The sequence below is a fragment of the Protopterus annectens genome, chromosome 4.part0 (assembly GCF_019279795.1).
Source record: "Protopterus annectens isolate FY-2018-M chromosome 4.part0, PAN1.0, whole genome shotgun sequence".
Lineage (NCBI taxonomy): Eukaryota > Metazoa > Chordata > Ceratodontiformes > Protopteridae > Protopterus > Protopterus annectens.
In genome coordinates, this window is record NC_056733.1 from 197,764,199 (window position 1) to 197,786,655 (window position 22,457).

Sequence of the window (22,457 nt, forward strand, 5' to 3'; positions counted from 1 at the left end):
ATTTTCACACCTTGTCAATGAAAAGAGAAATGCCAAATCTGCCACAAAATCAATGGGCAGATGCACAAAAACAAATTACAGCTCATGGACATGAGCCATTCAACTGGTACCTACTCGAGAGCAAGGCCAAGGATTTTGCTCAAAACTCTTTCTAGTACCCAGAAAGGACAATGCCCGGAGACCAATTCTGGACCTTTCAGTTCTAAACACCTTCTTACAAGTACCCAAATTCAAGATGCTAACACTACAGCAGCTTCTTCCCATACCTGCATGTCCCTATCAGACAAAGTTGCAGAAGATACCTCAGTTTCATTGCAGGTTCAACCCATTACCAATTCTCTGCACTGCCCTTTGGCTTATCTACTGCGCCCAGGGTCTTCACAAAATGCCTGGCACCAGTAATTGCATACTGCAGACAGAGGAATTCAAATATACCCATACCTGGACGACTGCCTTATCCAAGCAGAAAGCAAGGACATCCTCTTGCAACATCTGGCTTTTGTAAAACATCTTTTAAGTTGCCTGGGGTACACAGTAAACTAAAAGAAATTAAAACTAGTACCCTCTCAAAGTGACATTCCTGGATGCTAGCTTGAATACAACGGCCCAGAAGGCTTATCTGACGCCAGACAAACTACAACTGACTCGATATTTCAAAATAATGGCAACAAAGACCCAACTACCTGCAAGAAAAGTTCTGCAGGCCTTGAGCTTCATGGCATCTTGCATACTACTAATACCATTTACAAAGGTGCATATGAGGAAATTACAGTGGTACCTAAAAAGCGTATGGTCTCAACACAGCCACAGCTTGGACACTATCTCTCATTCCCTGCCTACAACAGGAGTTTCTGTGGTGGTCACAGGCATGTCAGCCTTTCATCTTGCCCCCAACCAGGCAAACTATAACAGATGCATCTGATTACGCTTGGGGGGCACACATGGCAGGACAGTGCGTTCAAGGAGTATGGACTGCAGATCAAAGGAATCTGCACATCAATCAAAAAGAGATGCTAGCTGTGCAGAATGCTCTGGCAGCCTTCAAAAATCTGTTACATCCAGGACAAATTACAGTAAGGACGGACAACACCACAGTAATGTGGTACATAAACAAGGGGGTACACACTCCTACCCTCTATGCAGGCAAGCAATGACCTTATGGAACACAGCTCTGGCTCATCAAGTTCAATTCTTGCCAGGAAAACAGAACACATTGGCAGACGTCCTCAGCAGAGACATCATGGATCCCCACGAGTGGAAACTGGATCCACAAGTATTTGCAATGATAACTCAACAATGGGGCCTTCCAGACATAGAGTTTGCCAGTCCTCAAAACTATCAAATAGCAAAATTTTGTACAAGGACACTTCACCATCAAGCATGGAAAGTGGACGCACTCTCATTCAGTTGGAAAAACCTGACAGTATATGCCTTTCCTCCATTGCCTCTCCTCACAAAGGTGCTTCTGAAAGTCAGAAAGGAGAGACCATGACTGATGCTCATAGCCCCAGACTGGCCACGACAGCACTGGTACCCACTATTGAGGAATATGGCCCAGGGTCCACCTTGGATTTTACCACAAATTGCCCATTTGCTCACACAGCAAAACAATCAGATTTTTCACAGCCAGCTCAAAACTTTAAATCTGGCTGCATGGCAGATCACCTAAGCATCCAGCCAGCTCCTCTTTCCCAAGCAGTTATGGATGTTATTCTGGAAGCCAGGAGGCCCAGCACCAGGAAGGCCTATTCGGACAAATGGAAAAGGTTTTGTGCCTGGAACCAAGATAAAGGCCAAAACACACTTCAGCCTCACATGCCTCCGATTCTACAGTATTTAACTGAGATGTTGCACAAAGGACTTTCTTTTTCAGCCATTAAAATCCATGCATCAGCTATTTCAGCCCACTACAACACGGAACCATCCTTATTTTCGCATCCACTTCTAAGGCAGTTCCTCAGAGGGGCAAAAAACATTAGGCCCCCCAGGAGAGCACCTACGCCAACATGGGACCTCAATTTTGTTCTGGAAAAACTTACGCTACCTCCCTTTGAACCAGCTTTCTCTACAGATCTACAGTTCCTATCATGGAAGACTGCCCTGCTGCTAGCAATAACTTCAGCTAGAAGAGTCTCAGAGCTGCAGGCACTAATGGCGATGGAACCTTTCCTCATTTTCCATCAAGACAGTTTCTCTACAAACTAATCCTTCTTTCATGCCTAAGGTGGTTTCCAGTGTGGCTTTATATCAAACTATTCACTTGCCCATCATCTTCCCAAATCCACAGAACAAAGGAGAAAGACTCCTGCATTCCTTAGACATTCACAGGCAACTTCGTTACTACTTGGACAAAACTAAGGCTTTCAGAAAATCTGACCAGCTCTTTGTATCCTATGCTACACCTTCACAAGGGAAGGCTATAGCAAAACAAACCATTTACAAATGGATAGGATATTGCATTCGTTTTTGCTATACCCATCATGGAAAACCAGTTCCTGCTACCATTAGGCCCCATTCTACCAGGGCAACGGCTACATCTACAGCCTTCCTCAGGGAGGTTCCAACCAAGGAGATTTTGGAAGCTGCAACTTGGAGTTCAGTACATACCTTTACTAAACACCATCACTTACCACTTTACTCTAAGACTAGGGCTGGCATCGCCACTGCAGTTCTGCAGGGCCTTCTAGCCTCCTCTAACCCTCTAACTCCTCCACCCATCCTTAGCTTTGGGATTCTACCCAAGTGTGATGACTGCAGCAGGGTAACACGAACATAGTACAGTTTTGTACCTACCATAAATGTAGATGTTAGAGTGTACACCCTGCTGCAGTCTAGGTTACCCTCCCTCCATCCCCTCTGATCTTACTAGCTAAATCTCTACAATACCTTCCTGATGTATTTGCTTATAGCTAGAGGGATTTTGTGTTTGTGGAAAAATGACCTAATTTGGTACTAATTACTAACCACCTTTTTGGGGACACCTGACATCTGGGGCAAGAAAAACTGAAGAAAATGGCGTCGGATGCGTTATATATACTCCTGGCGCACTGCCGTCAGGGAAGAAGCGACAGCAACAGACACCGGACCAAGACTTTGGAATTCCGGCTGACTGCGGGACCGCCTGACGACAGGATAACCCAAGTGTGATGACTGCAGCAGGGTGTACACTCTAACATCTACATTTATGGTAGGTACAAAACTGTACTTTTGCGCCCCCCCCCCGAACTATCAATTGGAAAAATTCTGCAAGGACTCCCCACAAACTTGGAAAGTGGGTGCCCTGTCCTTCACCTGGAAAAAAACTATCAGTTTATGCCTTTCCCTCTCTGCCGGTCCTCTCAGAGGTACTACTACAGATCAAACAGGACAAACTAAGGACGATACTGATTGCAGCAGACTGGCCACGCCAACACTGGTATTCCCTTTTGCACAGTGTCTCACTGCTGGCACCATGGCCCCTGCTGTCCCAGCAGGAGGGCCAGATTCTGCACCCACTGCTTCAAACACTGAACCTGGCAGCCTAGCTAATTACCTAATCTCTCTGTTACCATCCCTCGGTAAGCAAGTGTTGGATGTCATTCTGGAGGCAAGGAGGACTAGTACTAGAAAATCCTATGCTGAAAAATGGAAAAGATTCTGTTCCTGGAACCAAGCTCTGGTGATAGGCACAGCAACACCCAATTTACTTCAGATTCTTCAATACCTAACTGAGATGCACAAGGGCCTTTCCTTTTCCTCCATCAAAATTTATGCCTCTGCCATTTCAGTTCCCTCCTTCCCATTTGTAACCGGGTTAGTCCAACTGGGATTTTGTCCCATTTTCAGTGGAGACCCGAGGAGAAAAACTCCAGATAGTACAATGAATCATTACAGTAGTAAGCACAGCAAACAATAGAAATAAACACTAGCATTACAGTAGTAAACAATAGAAAACAGACACTAACAGTTAAACGACAGCATTTTTTTTTTTTTTTGTAGGAAAATACTCAACTGTACTAGTGAGGCAGAGTGTGAGTAGGATCAACAGAGTGATTCCAATGTGGGGGAAGGAGAGAACTATGTAGGATCATAGCAGGGTCAGATTCTGGAATTGAGTAAATGTCAAGTTTCATTTTAAATGGTGGGGTGTGAGAGTGAGCGTATGTCAAGGGGAAGTTTGTTCCAGGCTTGGGCCACAGTGTTTATAGAGTAGCTTACTTACTGACTTATTTGGGTGGTAAATATCAAGCAGTTGTTGATTAGAGGTGCAGAGGGGGTCGAGATGGGGTGTAGACAGAGACAAGGAGGGATCTAGATGGACAGTAGGAGGGTTTAAAGAGGATAGAGGGCAGCATGTGAAATTGGTAAAGATGTAGTAGTTGTGGGAGTTCTAGCCATTGTAGAGACTTTAAAGCAATACAGTGGTGTGTGTTGTTTGGGGTGTTAGTGATGATTCTGGCTATTTTGTGGTAGGATTGTTGGAGCTTGTTCAGGGTAGTTTTTTGGATATTTGTGAGAACTGGAGCAGCATAGAGGAGAGTGGGGAGAAGTGCTTGTCCTCGGACGAGTTTGGCCTTGGAACTGAGATTTTTTTGTTCATTTTTTGTTGTATAAGAGGCCTAATTTTTGATGTGTTTTTATGCATTGCTGTATGTGTTGATTGAATTTTAGTTCATTGTCGATTACCCCTAGGAGTTTGGTGTAGGTGTTAGGTTGGGTAGCTGTGTTATTAAAAGACTTAATGACAAAGGAGGATTTATAATGAGTAAGAGAATGGGGCAGAAAGAGTAAGAGTTTGTTTTTTGTGGGATTGAGGATCAGTAAGTTTTTTTGAAAGCCATTGTTCAGTGGAAAGTAGAGCTTTTTGGGTTAGGGAGTGTAGGTCAGAGATGTTGGCTGTAGAAATAATTGTAGAGTTGTCTGCATATTGTATGAGAGAAGACTTGATAGCATGAGGTGAAAAGATCATTGGTGAAGATGTTGAATAAGAGGGGACCCAAGATGGAACCTTGTGGAATACCAGTAGAGATAGGAAAGAAAGGAGAAGAGGTAGAGAGCCATTTGACTGATGAACCAGCTGAGGGTGGAGGTGGATAAGTGAAAGTTAGCAAGTTTAGATAGAAGTAATGGATGAGACACTGTATCAAAAGCTTTGGAGAGGTCAAGAAAGAGACTGGAAGTAAGTTTATTGTCCAAAGATTCTGCAGTGGTGTGAGTGAAGAAGAGTAGAGCAGTAGTGCTGTGACGGGCGAAAGCCATGTTGGGTAGGGGTGAGTAAGTTGTGATTGAGAAGGTGATGGAGAAGAGTGTGGATACATTTTTCTAGTCCCTTCGCTAGAAGGGACAGAATGGCAATAGGTCGATAGTTGGAAGGGTCAGTGGGAGTTACCTCCTTTATGGAGAGGGGTAGTGTAGAAAGATTTCCAAGGGGTAGGAACAGCAGATTTTTGCATAGATCCATTAATATTGTCACTGGGTAGGCAATAGTCAGCTGCGAGTTTGAGGAAGGTAGGAGGTAGTTTGCCAGTAGAGGGAGAGTAGGGTTTTGAGTTTGAGCAGTAGAGATTTGATGTAGGAAATGGGAACAGGCTTAATGGAAAAAGTAGTGTTTGGGTCGGGTGTGGGATCAGGTGTAAAGAGGAAGAGGTAGGTTGAGAGGGTAGGAAATTTTGGATGGAGGAGATAAAATGTGAATTAAGTAGGGTAGCTGTTTCCTCAGTTGTTGTTTGGGGAGGAGGGACTATCTGGGTAAAGGATGCTGTTAAGTGTTGTCCAAAATTTCTGAGGATTTGAATTATATTCGATGTTCATCGTGCATACAGCTGCAGTCATAACAGATGGGTTCTCCTGCCGTCAGGCGTGTCCTCGGTCGGCTGAATTCCAAAGTCTATGTCCGGCGTCTGTTGTCATCGCTTCTTCCCTGACGTCAGTGCGACAGGGGTATAAAGGAACCAGCCGACACCATTTTCTTCAGTCTTTCTTGCCACGTGTCCAGACAGTCTGTTTCATGATGGACTTGGTTTCCTTTGAAAGCCAGGGAGCATGATTGGATTTCACTCTGATCTTCCTGGAGGGAGCTAGGGAGTCCAGAGTACTCAGGAAAATGCTGTTAAAAGTTTTAACAGAATCATTTAGAGGGAGTTGTCTAAGGATGGACCAGTCCATGTTTTGTAGAACAGTTGAACTGTGAAGAATTAAATGTAGATAGTTTTCTGCAGTTTTTGAAAAGGTGGAGTTTTAGAGAATGGGAGTTGTATCTTAGGATGGAGGTAGGGAGATGGTCACTAAGGGAGTCTGGTAAGGTTGTGGGCTGGTGGTAGTGATGGGGGGTGTTTGTAAGAATCCAGTCTATTATGGAGCTGGAGGTTGAGGTTTTGTGGAAGCGAGTGCAGGTAGAAACGAGTTGGTAGAAACCATGAAGGTGAATGCTATGTAAGGGAGAGTTAGTAGAGTTTTGACTAGTCTATATTGACATCGCCAAGGATGAGTGTTTCATAAGGTATGTTGAGAGTGAACCAGGATAAGATGTTTTCCAGAATGGGTATATTGTTGCCAGGAGGAAGATAGATGAAAGCTATAGCCATTTTTTGTGGGGATTCAGATGAATGTTTAGAATGAGAAGTTCAGCAGGGTTGAAGCTGGGAATAGGTGTGGGGTAAGGTGAAAGGTTAAGGCTGTTAGAGTAGAGGATGGCTACGCCGCCACCTTTCTTTGAAGGTCTGTCAGAGCGGTAGATGTAGCCAGGAGAGAGTATTTCATTATTAGAGATATGTGGCTTGAGCCATGTTTCAGATAGGGATAGGATGTGAGGGGTTTTGTAAGTAATCAGAGTGCAGCTCAGTAGTTTTACTAGCTAGGATTTGAATATTCAGTGAATAAAAGGTTAGGTGTTTACATGGAGGTGGGTTATGGGACAGAGGTATGTTTGGTAAGTTATTGGAAGAGAATTGTGAGGAGGAGGTAGATAAGGTAGATGGGGGGGGATGGGGAGAGGGGAGGTGTAGAGGGGCCTGGATTGGGGTGGATGTCCCCGGAGGAGAGTAGGTCTTTAGTGAGAAGAGCAATTGATGTTGAAAGGTTGATAGTATTTGAGTGGTTTATATTGTCTTATTAGATGGTTTGAGAACTTGTAATATGTGTCTTTTATATAGAGTTGAGGTAGAAGTGTTAAATAGGTTTGGAGAGATGGTAAAGGAAGAAGTAGGAAAGCTGTAGTACGAGTGAGAAGTTGGAGAACAGAAGAATGGATATGTGAGGTGGTAGTGATAGGTAGAGATAGAGAGCAGAGTGAGTAGTGTTGCAGATAAAAGTAGATGCAGCATGAGGAGTAGTTTTGATTGGGTCTGGAGAGAGGAAGTTAGGAAATGATGTATAGTAGGGGAATATGCTATGCTTCATTGGAAGTTAGTGTGGGAGTGGTAATAAGCAGGAAGTGGATTTGTATTGGATGGCTTGGCAGGAAGGGGGGGGTTAACTATAAAGGAAACTGTACGGTGGGTGGGAATGGGGGTAGGGTAGGGGAGCGAAGTAAGGGCGAATGGAGCGAGGCTGCACTGACAAGGAAGGACCCAGTAAAAAAAAAAAAAAAGTGAGAGGAGAAAGGGAGGGAAAGAAAATGGAGTGTAGGGTTCTAGCTATAAGCAGAGGTAGTGGGCCTGAGATTAGTGTAGCAGGGGGTTAGAAGCAAAGCATAAGTATAGAAGCTTGAGGAAGAGCAACAAATAAGGAATGGGTATGTAGGAAAGAGTAGTTTGGATTGTGGGGGTATGCTTAACAGTGGAAAGGAGTAGGGCTGAGTGGGGGTAGGAAGACTAAAGGGATAAGCAGGTTAGAGTAGGAGAATGGGGTAGTGGAGAGGGAGCGATCAGCAGGTGAGCTACAGCCAACACAGGGGTAGCCCTGAGATTACAGGCAGCATATGTATGTTCCAGGTGAGCAGTACATTAAGTCCACTAAGAGAGGACACAGTCTACAGATGTTCCACTAAGAGAGAACACAGTCTACAGATGTTCCACTAAGAGAGGACACAGTCCACAGATGTTTGGCAGGAGGTGGTATTCCAGAAGATTTGGGCCCAGGAGTAGATTCAGGGAAGCACAGGTAGCGTTAAATAACACAGAACCACCCATCTTCTCTCATCCACTACTGAAGCAGTTCCTCAGAGGGGCCAAGAACTTATGACCACCTAGGAGAGCCCCAACTCCAGCCCAGGACCTTAACTTTGTATTGGAAAAACTCACTCTGCCTCTGAGCCAGCTGCAAATGCTGAGCTGAAATTCCTTTCTTGGAAAACAGCCTTCCTTTTAGCTATCACTTCAGCAAGAAGGGTATTTGAATTACAGGCCCTCATGGCAGTGGAGCCTTTCATCATTTTTCATGCGAATAGTTTGTCCCTCAGGACCAGTCCCTCCTTATGCCCGAGGTGGTATCCAGTGTGGCCCTTAATCGATCCATTCGTTTGCCAACCTTCTTTTCTAATCCACAAAACAAAGCTTGAACGAATACTGCATTCCTTAGATGTGCACAGACAACTTAGATTTTATTTGGACAGGACTAAACCTCTCAGGAAATCTGAACTGCTGGCTGCTTTTGCTGCAGGGGCAGAGGGGAAGGCCATTTCAAAGCAAACCATTTCTAAGTGGGATAGGGCATTGCATTAATTTCTGCTATAAACACCATGGAAAAACCTACCCCACGGGGATTAGACCACATTCAACCAGAGCTGCATCTACCTCTACAGCCTTTCTCAGAGGTGTCCCTACCAAGGGAAATCCTAGAAGCTGCTACCTGGAGTTCTTTACATACCTTCACCAAGCATTGCCATTTGCCAATTTTCTCTAAATCCAGAGCTGGCTTTGCCACTGCAGTCTTGCAGGGCCTTGTAGCTGGTCCTAATGCTATCCAATTTCCTCCTCCCATCTTTAGCTTTGGGAATCTACCCAAATGTGATGACTGCAACAGTGAAACAGCAAGAACCTAGTACAGTTGTGTACACTTACCATAAATGTAGATGTCAGTGTATTCAGTGTTGCAGTCCTAGTTACCCCTCCCTCCAACCGCCTGACTTCTATTGGTTATACCTCTATTCTTGCTTAGTACGTCTAAAGGTTTTTGGTGTATTTGCTTTTTTGTTGGAGGTGTAATCTTTATATATTGTGTGTGTGTGTGTGTGTGTGTGTGTGTGTGTGTGTGTGTGTGTGTGTGTGTGTGTCTGTGTATATATGTGTATATATATGTATGTATATATATATATATATATATATATATATATCTATATATATATATATATATATAAAAAATGTATATTTATATAATAAATATTTATATTATAGTATATATTTATATATATTATATTGTATATATAATATATATATATTTTATATTATGTGTGTGTATATATATATATATATATATATTATATATATATATATATATATATATATATATATATATATATATATATATATATATGCTTCCCATTATGGGGGCATCTGACATCTGGGGCAAGAAAAACTGATGTAATGGCGTCAGCTGCATGCTTTATACCCCTGACTACCTGACGTCATGGGAGATGAGACAGCAACCGACGCAAGACCCAAGACTTTGTTAATCAGGCTGACTGAGGGCTACTGCAAGCAGATAACCCAAATGTGATGACTGCAACATTGAATACACTAACATCTACATTTATGGTAAGTGTACACAACTGTACTTTTGCATTCTTCACTTTTTAGGTAAGTGCCCCTGTTGGGGAATTTGACTGTTTGCTACTGTTTGGTTAGGGTTCATGTCATCCAAGAGGGGAAAGTCAGTGTAGACAAATCCCACACAAGGATAGCCACCTCCATTATTTCTTCTGCCTAGGCCCAAGCTACGACTATCGAAACTGCTCTATTTTTCAGGCATTTGTCCCAAAGACCTTAAGGAGTCGATTATCCTCTCTAGCCGTCTACCTAGAGAACCAGCACTTTAAGTTGCAAGCAGAAATTGCTGTGGAGGAATCCTGTGGTCCTGAGGGTGAGCAGAATTTGAAGAGGGCAGGCCAAAAAGCAAAGGCCTGAACCTTCTGCTACACCTCTGTATATCGGCATTTCTCTTGAGGCAGAGGAGAGCCTGAAGACATGACTGGTGCAGATCCGCAGGCTGAGCCTGACGTCCAAGCCACCTTGGATTTGAGCCCAAGTTCATCTGCATAGACTGAGCGGCATCCATTTTGGATGTCTGAGGGGAACCATGGCTCGTGATAATGGAAGTGGCCTAAGGTGATTCCTCAGATCCTTGTAAGGGAAGTGGTGGAGTCTTGTCTGATAGAATGTAGGCCTTCATCTGGGCCTCCTACCCTGCATAGGGCAGACTTGCATGGAAAAAAATTAATGGAAAACCAAACATTTATCTCAGCAAAAAGAACCTGCTAGCGACTGGCAACAGTTCACTCAGGACCTTTTCAATTCCCTTATGTCTCTTAGGCCTCCCCCAGGCTTTTCAGCTTCCTCTCCCAGTATGGCCTCTTTACTTAAAAGGAATAGGACAGGATTCATCAGAGGAAGAGGAATCCTTAGGGCAAGAATTATCTCTGGACTAGACCCCCCCCCCCCCCCCGGATTATGCCTCCCCAGAAGAGGAATCCAATGGAACTGATTCACTTATGGAAGACCTTTCGTTTGGAGAGACTAGCTAAAATATCGCATTTTAAATGGGGCTGCACCCAAGTATCTGAAGTGCAAAAAAGATACTATGAGCTATTGTGAAATCACCTAGCCCATTTGTTCGTCCCATCTTGCATGCCTTTCTCAATGCTTTTGCATCTGTTTCACAGACACCCGATTCCCAGCCACCTGCCCCAAGAAGACCGACTACTTCTACAAGGTCCCAGAGAACTGAAAGTTCCTCTTCAAATCCCCTTCAGCAGACCGTTCTGTTATTTGTGCCGTCTTGACAAGCCATCAAGATTACTGCCTTCCAGTATCCTCCTACCATCAGATAAGGGTAGCAGGACCCTGGATAGACTAGACAAAAAGGTGTACACTTCCACCATCCTAGCATTTAAGGCCATAAATTACCAAACACATATGACCAAATTTGCCTTAAAGCTCATGTCCCAGCTTTCACAGGTAATTGCAGGCTTACCTGATTCAGAAAATAAAACCTTGGCTATTTCCTTGCTTGGTGCATCTTCCCAAGTAGCACGGCACTCTACAAAATGCAGCTGTGATGCTGCAGTATAGTGCAGCTCCATCTAGGTGTGTATTGAGATTCTCTTTTAACTGAGTCACTAGCCCTTACCTGAGGACATAAGCCACATTTATAGATGGTCCTTTGGCACCTCTGCTTTGTTTGGCCCTGCAGCTCCTAACTTGTTCTAATCATTCCAGGAAAAGGTAAGGAACTGCAAGAATTGAAACAAATTTTTGTTTCTCCAGTATCCAAGTTCCAGGGAAACCTGCCTGTAAAACCTGTTTGTACGTAGGCACTCGCGTCACCCACAACCCAGAATCAAAAATGGTTACAGGAAACCACAATGGCCTAGGTTCCCTCTGGCAGCTCACCCCCTAGAATTCTCCATCGATTTCATTCATTGTCTGAAGAGAGAACTTCAGTGATGGATACATTGTGTCGCTCAACCCAGGGCTCCCCTTGCATCCTCCTGCTCCTTGACGAGAGATGTTCACAGACACCTCTGATGTAGGCTGGAGAGCAACCTTTGGGCACCTGAAAGCACAATGGGTCTGGTCTCCCTCTCAACAGAGGAAATACATCAGTGTAAGGGAAATGAGTGTTGCTATTGGCCATGCAGATTTTCCATCCCCTCTTCTAACTAGGACTTCTAAAGCTGTTCAGGTAATGACAGCCCTCTAGTATGTGAACAAATGGGGGGGGGGGGTGCACAAATCCTACCTATTATGCAGGGTAGCTGTTCAGGCTTGAGAGCTGGCAATAAAATTCCAGGTGACCCTTCAGGCAATGTACATCAATTCACAGAATTTTGTGGCAATTACCTGAGCAGGTCTCACATGATCCCACAAATGGATGCTTCAAAGAGATGTGTTTCTGGACCTTGAGGAGTACCCCACTGGTGGACAAATGGACTTTTTTGCCTTCCCCATGAACAGTTTCCATAGTTTTGTGCCAGAGCCTCATCCTCTGGTCTGGAAAGTGGACACACCTCCTTTCTCTTGGAAGGGGATGTTTCTTTATGCATTCTCCCCTTCCCCTCATTCCAAATGTCCTGTTCAAAATTCAACTGGGCAAACCAAAAATCTTGCTGATGACTGTCTTCTGGCCACGACAGCACTGTCAGCACTGTTTCCCTCTCCTGCGTTTAGCCAAGGAAAATCACCACAAATTAACCCTGAGTGGATCTTCTCACACAGGGCAAAGGGACCCTCATCCATCCCCACCCTATCGACTGTCCATTTGACCCTGCGGGGGGGTGATAGTGTACCAATTCCTTTTAGACACCTCTTCTGTGAAGACATGCTTACAGTTCTGCAGGAGGCCAGGAAACCAAATGCCAGAAAATATTTAGTCTAATGGAAGAGATTTTCAGTCTGAAACAAAACCGGCTCCACTGACATTGGAAATCCCCCTGATCTTATCTTTGTGTGAATTGCTCAATGCTGGCTTACCTTGCTGTTCAGTGAAAGCCCGTGTATCAGCCATATCTGCCTGTCTGCTTCCATCTGCCCCCTTAGCTAGCAGATTAGAAGCTAAACATTTTCTCAAAGGCATCCTACACATTTGACCTCCCAGGAAAACCTATTCCACCTCATTGGGACCTTAACTTTGTTTTGGAAAAGCTGATTCACCCTTCAAGCCAGCCTCCCTGCAGTACTGCTCCTAGAAAACTTGCTGTAAGCCTTTCTTTCAGCTGGTTGAGTTTCTGAGCTACAGGCTGTTATATCCTGTCCCTTTCTGGTCTTCTGCAAGGCCTGGGTTTCCCTGCACACAAGCACCTCATTTATGCCTAAGGTAGTCAGTGACCGGTCTTTAAATTAGTCCATCCACTTGCCTTTTTCCCTTCCCACCAAGAGCTATTAGTGAGAAGGTGCTCCATATTTTAGATGTCCACAGACAGCTTTGTCTAGACGAAACCAAAGCAGTTAGAAAGTCAGATCAACCTTTTTCTTACCACCCCAGGGCTGTGGGGTTTGCTGTGTCCAAGCAGACTATTTCCTCCTGGATTTCCAAGACTTACCTTTTGCTATACTCACCATGGCAACTCTCTCCATTCTTCTGTCGGGGCCCATTCCACCAGGGCTGTTGCCTCATCTGGGGCCTTTTTCAAGGGATTGGATATTTAGATCTTGAAGCAGCTACATGGACCCAAGTCCATGCCTTCACCAAACAGATTAAGTCTAAAGCAGGGGTTGCAAGGGCTGTACTGCATGGCTTCCTGAAAAGCTCCTCTGCTACACCTTCCTCCATTACTTCATTAGCTTTGGTATTCTCCCTCGTGTAATGAATACTGCAACAGATGAATAGAAGCAAGTAGAGTAGTTGTGTAAAATCTTACCATAACAGTGGATATCCTCCTCTTACTGTTGCAGTATTCCTATCCCTCCCTCCTTCCTCAGCCTGCTTCTTGGATGATTCTTGCCCTACATCCTTAGGCTGATATTTCTCCTGGGGCAGCCAGTTCTGAGAATGATGCGTGCATCATTTTTTATGGCTGGTGTGTGATCATAGCCTACGTGCGATGTACCAAGAACCCTCCAGTAGCCAGACTTTTGTATACTGGCTGGCTGGTCCGCCTATGGTGGGAAACTCCTTCATGTAATGAATACTGCAACAGTGAAGAGAACATCTGTTATGGTAAGATTTTACACAACTATTCTTTATGGCAAGTTCTTGCACATCTGTACTTTTTGAAGGCCACATGTTTTCATTTGTGTTTAGTGTGTGCAGAACTTTATGGAAACTGTTCAGGATACACAGTAGTGAAGAAGTGATAGACTCAGTGCCACAATGAAAGTAATCATCAATCATATTTGTGCCGTCTGCTTTTAAAAAATATATAGTCTGAGCAGTACCACACTTTTTTTTAAAAAAATGCATTGTGTTGGGCGGTGAAGAGTTGCAGTGCTGGAACATTTTCTGTATGTCTTGTAGATGCCCCTTGGTGTGGTCACTGCAAGCAGCTTGCACCCATCTGGGAGGAGCTTGGGGAGAAATTTAAGGACCGTGAAGACATAGTCATTGCCAAGATGGATTCCACTGCCAATGAAATTGACGCAGTTAAAATTCACAGTTTTCCCACACTGAAGTTCTTCCCAGCAGGGACAGAGAGAAAGGTGAGTAGAGCATTAGAAACTGAAGCACCTATATTGCTCACTGTGTGCAAAAAAATATACAAATGTACATGTATAAAACTGGAAAAAAATTGGGTAGGAGTTGTGTATCATCTATTTATATATATTTTTTTCTGATAATGGAATTGGAAATGTCCCTCTTGCTGTTCCTCAGTTTTTGTTTTTCCATGTTTGTCTAGGAAATGTAATGTTTAACTTCAGGACTGTTTTCTCAGTTTTGAGTACCTAGTAGTTCTACTGCTCTCTCCTTCAAGCTTAAGGGTGTCACCTTACATTGTGAAGTATGTGGATCTAAAATGAGTAGGGGAGTTTCATTCCTCGTGCTTGTGGCTATTTTGAGAAATGTCACTTGATAGTCTAGCTGTTTACCTGTTCTTACAAATGTATTGACTGCCCTGCCTCCCACTCTCCACCCACCACTCTGCCTGTCAGCTTTCAGATTTTTGCTTTATGTATAGGTTGTACTTGTAAAATCTTAATTTAGTAGTGTTGAAAGGGGGGGGGGGTTTACAGGTCATTTGAATTCCACTAGTTTGTATACACAGCAGAGTACAGATTGGGATTGTGGGGTTGTGTAGGTTGGCAAGAGGAGCTGTTGGTTTTCAGGGATAGCAACTGGAAGATTGTTACAAAGCTTAAGGAGAAAGTTGGTGCATGACAAGGGTTCTTTTAGTCCTATACCAGAGTAGTTGCCTTTGCTAGCAGCCTCTCTAATCCATATTTGAACAAAATTGCACCTTGTTTACTTTGATAACAAGCTGAGCTTCTGCTCAGTGATGTTCTTTGTTTCACTGTTGCAGTCATTACATTTGGGTTATCCTGCTGGCAGGTTGCCCTCAGTTGGCCTGAATTCCAAAGTCTTGGGTCCTGCGTCGGTTGCTGTTGCCTCTTCCCTGACGTCAGGTCGTCGGGGGTATAAAAGTTGCAGCCGACGCCATTTTATTCAGTCTTTCTTGCCGTGTTGTGCCCGAAGCAGAAGCAGTTCGCAAGTGTCAGTCGGCCGACTCCTGAGATTTTCGTGTTGGAGTTTCAGATCCGAAGTCTTCATTAAAAGCTAAGTTCCCCATTGGGGAAACTTTTCTTGCTCCAGACCGATGTCAGAAAAAGTTAATAATTGTATTTCTTGTGGGAAGCAAATACCTCATAAGGACTTTCATTCTTATTGTATTCCTTGCCTAGGCCCTGACCACGATGTTGCTGGTCGTCGGTTTTGTGCTAGATTTAACCAACGCACTAAGCGTCGGTACGATTTTGCATTAAGCTATTTTGGGTGAAGATTTAATTATACAATGTTGTCTGATAGCCATCCGACTACCAGAGTTTACAAAAAAGGAACAGACAGGCAACCGAGGCCCAAAACCGACGACTAAGCTTCTCCTAAGCAAGTCGCCGGTCCTCAGTGAGGTACTTTCGCAGCCCCTGGCGCCCGCTACTTTAGAGTCGCAGGCCGTTACAGACTCCCACGTGGAGTCGGCCAGGCCGCTGGAAACTCAAAGTATTGGAGCCTCTGAGAAAACTCCCTCAGATGTGTCCAGAGCTGCTGATCAGGCATCTGCTTCTGAGGGTGTATTCAGACTCAATTGTATATTTAAACTGACTTCGAAGACAAAGGCTAAAACACTTTTAAAGACAAAGAAACAAGTTCACCAGCCACAAGGACAGGCCTCCATGCCCAAAAAACAGATGCTCAAAATGGCCGAAGACTTAATTACCTTGATCAGGGGTTCCCATCCCCCTCCTGATAAGAGGCATAGGCAAGAGATGGGCTATGAATCTTCAGATCAGGTTTCCATTTCTTCTGATTACTCTTCTGATCAGGAATACCCCCCCCCCCCCCACCCAATAAGGATTCTGATGCTGAAGAAGTCAATTCCTTCAGCTTCTCCTGACGACTACCCTTTTGGGGAAACCTTGCATACCATGAGGGAACATTTCCACTGGGAGAGCCAAGATTTTTCAGAATCTAGGAAAAGGCTCAGACTTCCTATTACTACCTCAACACAGGCATCTAGCTATTCCACCTGTGTTAGACATTGTAGATTGTGTTCTGAGTCTAGTCTGACCCCTGGCTCTCTCTACCTCCAGCTCCTAAGCCGGACAGATACTATAGGGTCCCTGACTCTCATAAATTCCTTTTCAAAAACCCTTCTGCAGACTCAAAGTATTTCACAGGGTCCGAAAGGGGTCAAGGCTTCTACTGCAAAAAAACCCTACCCCCTCTTATAGGGATTCTAGGACACTGGATAGATGGGGAAAAACCCTACCCCTTCTTACAGGGATTCTAGGACACTGGATAGATGGGGAAAAAAGATTTACACATCTGCTACTTTGGCTATAAGGGCTTTAAATTGTCAGTTCCATATGCTCAAATATCAGCAATATATCATGACACTGCTTAAACAGAAAATGATGGCAAATTATGAATGTGCAGAAAACAAAGAAATGCAGGACTTACTGCATGCAGCTTAACAAGTTGGAAAGCATACTTTGCAATGTAGGTTCGATTCTCTGGAGGCCTCCTGCAGGGCCGCTGTTACGGGTTCTGTCATTAGGAAGTATGCTTGGTTAAAGGAACAAATTCTGCCTGACCATGTTAAATCAAAATTATTAGATGCTCCTTTTACAACACGATACCTTATTTGGTGTTAAGGTAGAAGAGGTGTTGAAGAAAATGGAGGACAAAGCTAAATCTATGCAAACGGTCCAGTATTTCTTACAGGTACAGCCACCTAGATTTAGCAGACTCTGGCCTACAAAGAATTGGTCCTTTCCAGTCTCAGACCTCAAAGGGGCAGATCCAGGCGCCCTAGAGGCAGATCACAACCGCAAGGTTCCTACAGGTCTAAGCCTTGGAGTACCTCAACCTCCAAAGGTGGAGAAGACATTCACAACCATACAGGAAACAGTCCCAATGACTTCCCCCTGCCAGCACCAAGCATTTATCTTCTGGTAGCACCCTTAGGGGGGGGGACGACTAGCACTTTTTCTCAAAATTGGTACATTATAACCCAGGACAAATGGGTTCTAGACAGTGTCACAAGGCTACAAGTTTCATTTCCATACCCTGCCAAGAGCGAACGGTTGGCCAGACCTGCCAAAAAATCAGTGGGCAGAGGCTCAAAAACACTCTCATGGACATGATGGCAATTCAGCAAGTGCCACAGCAAGAGCAGGGACAAGGATTTTACTGGACTGTTCTTGGTACCCAGAAAGGAAAAAGCATGGAGACCAATACTGGACCTATCTATTCTTAACACTTTCCTGGATATACCAGAATTTAAGATGTTGACCTTACAGCAGCAGCTTCTGCCCATGCTGGGCAGCAAGGCTTGGCTCATGACTTTAGACCCAAGAGGCATACCTGCATGTCCCAGTCAGAGAATCATGCAGAATATACCTCAGATTCAAGGCAGGCTCAAAGCATTACCTATTCTCTGCACTGCCCTTTGGCTTATCTACTGCGCTCAGGGTCTTCACAAAGTGCCTGGCACCAGTAATTGCTTACTGCAGCAGAGGAATACAAATATATCCTTACTTGGACGACTGCTTCATACAAGCAGAGAACAAGGATATTCTACTACAGCATCTGACTTTTGTGATGAGACTTTTAACATGCCTAGGGTACACAGTCAACAAAAAGAAATCCAAAACTAGTACCCTCTCAAGAGATGATATTCCTGGGTGCAAGCTTAAATACAACTGCCCAGAAGGCTTATCTCACTCCAGACAAACAAAGGCAACTGACTACCTATTTCCATGAAATGGCAACAAAGGCCCAGTTATCTGCAAGAAAAATTCTGCAGGCTTTCGGCTTCATGGCATCTTGCATCTTACTAATTCCATATGCAAGGCTGCATATGAGGAAAATTCAGTGGTACCTAAAAAGTCTCTCGACACAGCATTGTCACAGTCTGGAAACCATGATTATTCTAATACCCTGCCTGCAACAGGAATTTCGATGGTCGGCAAAGCCTTGTCACCAAAACAAGGGACAGCCATTTTCACTACCCCCAGCCAGGCAGAGCCCAACGACTGATGCATCTGATTATGCCTGGGGGGCACACATGGCAGAAAGAGCTGTTCAGGGCACCTGGTCCACAAACCAAAAGCATCTACATATCCAATCAAAAAGAGATGGTAGCTGTTCAAAATGCCCTGACAGCCTTCAAGGACCTACTTCATTCGGGACAACTACTGATAGACAACACCACCGTCAAGTGGTACATAAACCAGCAGGGGGGAACTCATTCTTACCCCCTATACAGACTGGCCATGGCTTTATGGGGACATAGCTTTGACATACCAAGTTCATCTGTGGGTACAATTCCTGCCCGGAAAGGAAAATACTCTGGCAGACGAATTAAGCAGAAACCTCATGGATCCCTACGAGTGGCATCTGGATCCACAAGTCTTCAGCATAACAATGGAATGGGGGCACCCAGACATAGATCTGTTTGCCTCCCCTCAAAACAATCAACTAAGAAAATTCTGCACAAGGACTTATCACAGACAAGCTTGGAAAGTGGACGCCTTATCTTTCAACTGGACAAACCTATTAGTATATGCCTTTCTTCCACTACCTCTCCTCCTCAAAGTACTCCTAAAGGTCAGGCAGGAGAAACCAAAAATGATTCTGATTGCCCCAGACTGGCCATGCCAGTACTGGTATCCAATCTTAAGGAACTTGTCCCAATGCCCAGCCTGGACCTTACCTCAAATCTCATCTAATGTCCCAATCAGATTCTGCACAGCCAACTCAGGACACAAAACCTGGCAGCATGGTGGATAATGTAGCCAAGCAAACCACACCACTCGGTAAAGCTGTGATGGATGTCATTTTAGAAGCCAGAAGGCTAGTACTAGAAAATCCTATGCTGGGGAATGGAAGAGATTTTGTGCTTGGAACCAAGCTCAAGGAACTGATACAGCTGTCCCAAATATTCCTCAGATTTTGCAATATTTAACGGAGATGTTGGACAAAGGCCCATCTTTTTCATCAGTTAAAATTCATGCCTCTCATTTCGGCTCATTACAATACAGAACCACCACTTTCCTCATCCTTTATTAAGGCAGTACCTCAGAGGAGCCAAAAAAAGGCCTTCAAGGAGAACGCCAACACCTGCATGGGACCTCGATTATGTCTTGGAAAAACTCCCCTTACCTCCTTTTGAGCCAGCTGCTACTGTGGACATCTCTTATCTTGGAAAACAGCTCTGCTCCTAACAACTTCTGAAAGACGAGTTTCAGAGCTACAGGCTGTAATGGCTGTGGAACCCTTTATCATTTTCGATCCAGACAGGGGGTTTCTGAGAACAAACCCTACATTTATGCCTAAGGTAGTATCCAGTGTAGCCCTTAACCAAACCGTTCATTTGCCAACTTTTTATCCAAATTTGCAGAACAAGGGGGATAAAATTCTGCATTCTTTGGACGTACACAGACAACTTAGATTCTACTTGGACAAAACTAAAGTTTTCAGAAAGACTGAGCAATTACTAGTGGCATATGCCACTGCATCATAAGGAAAGGCCATCTCCAAGCAAACTATTCCAAAGTGGATAGGTCATTGCATTCGTTTCTGCTACTCGCAACATAGCAAACCAGTGCCTAAGGGCATTAGGCCACATTCAACCAGAGCTGCAGCCACTTCTGCAGCCTTTCTCAAGGGAGTACCAACCAAAGACATTTTGGAGGCCGCTACTTGGAGTTCAGGGCATACCTTTACAAAACATTACAATCTGCCTCTACTCTAAATCCAGGGTAGGCTTTGCCACTGCAGTTCTGCAGGGCTTCATATCCGTTCCTAATGCTGTTTAGTTCCAGCCCCCCAACCATAGCTTTGGGACTCAACCCAATTGTAATGACTGCAACAGTGAAACACTAAGAACATAGTACAGTTGTGTACACTTACCATAAATGTAGATGTTAGTGTATTCACTGTTGCAGTCCAGGTTACCCACTCCCCATCCCCCTTATTTTTGCTGGAACTTATCTTTACTTCTCTGATCTGTATAACCTAGATGGTGTATTTGCTTAGAGGAAGGTAAAACTTATTTTGGTGCATGTATGTTTTATTTACCTAATTTTAGCCGACCCTTTTGGTGGCATCTGACATCTGCGGCAAGAATAAATAAAATGGCATCGGCTGCATCTTTTATACCCCTGACGACCTGACGTCAGGGAAGAGGCAACAGCAACCGATGCAGGACCCAAGACTTTGGAATTCAGGCCAACCTGAGGGCAACCTGCCAGCAGGATAACCCAAATGTAATGAATACACTCTAACATCTACATTTATGGCAAGTGTACATAACTGTACTTTATAAACTTAAATGCATCTCCATTAACTAAGCTGCTTCTAGGGTTCCACTTTACTTGCCCAAGTGTCAGTACTTTGCCATGCCCATATTTTGTAAAGAACCGATTTGACTCCTTGCCTATTCTGTTTTTGGCCCAAGAGTCTGGCACTACTACAGATGTTGAGCATCTGAATTTGCTTTCCACTGTCTTTCCCCTACTGTTTTCTCTACCCATGAATCTCGTAAACCAGCTGTATCTTTCCAAGTTCCTGCTTACCTTTGGCACCTTCCTCTGTGTTCACCCCCCCCCCCCCCCCAATAGTCCCAATAATGTAACAGCATTTTGTGTCACACAGATTCTTTCCTAAACTCTGTTATAAACTTTGTTGAATTGCAGTCCATTTATATGTATTTTGGTTTTTGCTATGTTAACTTTTTTCTGTTGTGTAGTGATACTGCCCAGCAGGGGTAACTAAGATAACTAGATGGGATCTGGAAGAAAAAATTTTTGAATTATAAGATTAGAATACAGTCTGGAAATAAATGTAGACTGAAAACACTGTTGCAGTATTCCTAACAAATGGGTTGGGTCACAGCTGTCGTCTGGCTGGGGTACCAAAGCTTTACCTTTTCTAGGTCATGCTTCTGGCGTCTGACTTATAACATCAGCTCCTGTGCATTGGGGTATAAAAACAGATGTACAAGCATAGCTGCTCAGACTCTTGCCCCCAGCTTGAACAGACGTCATGCATCCATATGCTGTTCGTGTTACACTGCTGCAGTCATTACACTTGGGTTTGTTGTTCTGCCGTCAGGCGGTTCCACAGTCGGCCTGAGTTCCAAAGTCTTGGTCCGGCGACCTGTTGCTGTCTCCTCCTCCCTGACGTCAGTGTGACAGGGGTATATAAGATGCAGCAGACACCATTTTCTTCAGTCTTTCTTGCTGCGCGATGCCCAAAGCAGAAGCAGTTGGCAAGTGCCGGTCGGCAGACTCCTGAGATTTTCATTCCAAATCCAGAACCAAAGTCTTCTACAAAGCTAAGTACCCCGTTGGGGAAACTTTTTCTTGCCGCAGACCAATGTCAGTAAAAGTTAATAACTGTATTTCTTGTGGGAAGCAAATACTTCATAAGGATTTCCACTCCTGTTGTATTCCATGCCTAGGCCCAGACCATGACGTCACTGGTTGTCGGTTTTGCGCTAGGTTTAACAAGCGCACTATTAAATGTCTGATTTTGCCCAACATTATTTTGGCAGAAAATTCAATTATACCATGTCATCGGAACTTCCGACCAGAATACGTAAAAAGCGCAAAGACAAGGACAGGCATCAGAGGCCCAAAACTGATGACGAGGCCTCTTCTAGGCCGGTCCTCCGGTTTTCAGCGAGGCGCCTACACACACCCCCTGACCACTTCCACAGAACCACAGACCGCCTCAGACTCCCACGTGGAGCTGGGTGGGCCTTCGGACGCTCTAGGTTTTCAGCCTACCGAAATTAACCCTTCAGAGGGAACCGAAGTAGCTGAGCAATCCACAGCTTCAGAGGGTATTTTCAGACCTACCCAGTTAACCATTAAACCCTCCAAGTCTAAGGCCCCCTTAAAAACGCATACAGCATTCTCCAGGACAGGCTTCCATGCCTAAAACAAATGCTCAAAATGGCCGAAGACCTAATCACCCTGATCAGGGGGTCCCATCCCCCTCCTGATAAAAGGTCCAGACAGAATGCTGACTATGAATCTTCCGACCAGGTGTCCATTTCTTCAGATTCATCCTCAGACCTAGGATATTCTTCACCCCCTTATGAGCACTCTGATGCTGAGGAATCAATTCCATCAGCCTCCCCGCCTGAGGACTACTCCTTTGGG

General features: G+C 44.5%; 1 protein-coding gene across 1 annotated transcript in view; it reads left to right on the plus strand.

Annotated features, from left to right (window-relative positions):
* The window catches only part of P4HB (prolyl 4-hydroxylase subunit beta), a 366,012-nt gene that overhangs the window by 199,504 nt on the left and 144,051 nt on the right, over nucleotides 1–22,457 (plus strand). The window contains exon 9 of the mRNA XM_044068198.1: nucleotides 14,089–14,270. Coding sequence (XP_043924133.1) covers nucleotides 14,089–14,270 — 182 coding nt within the window. The remainder of the gene's footprint in view (nucleotides 1–14,088; nucleotides 14,271–22,457) is intronic.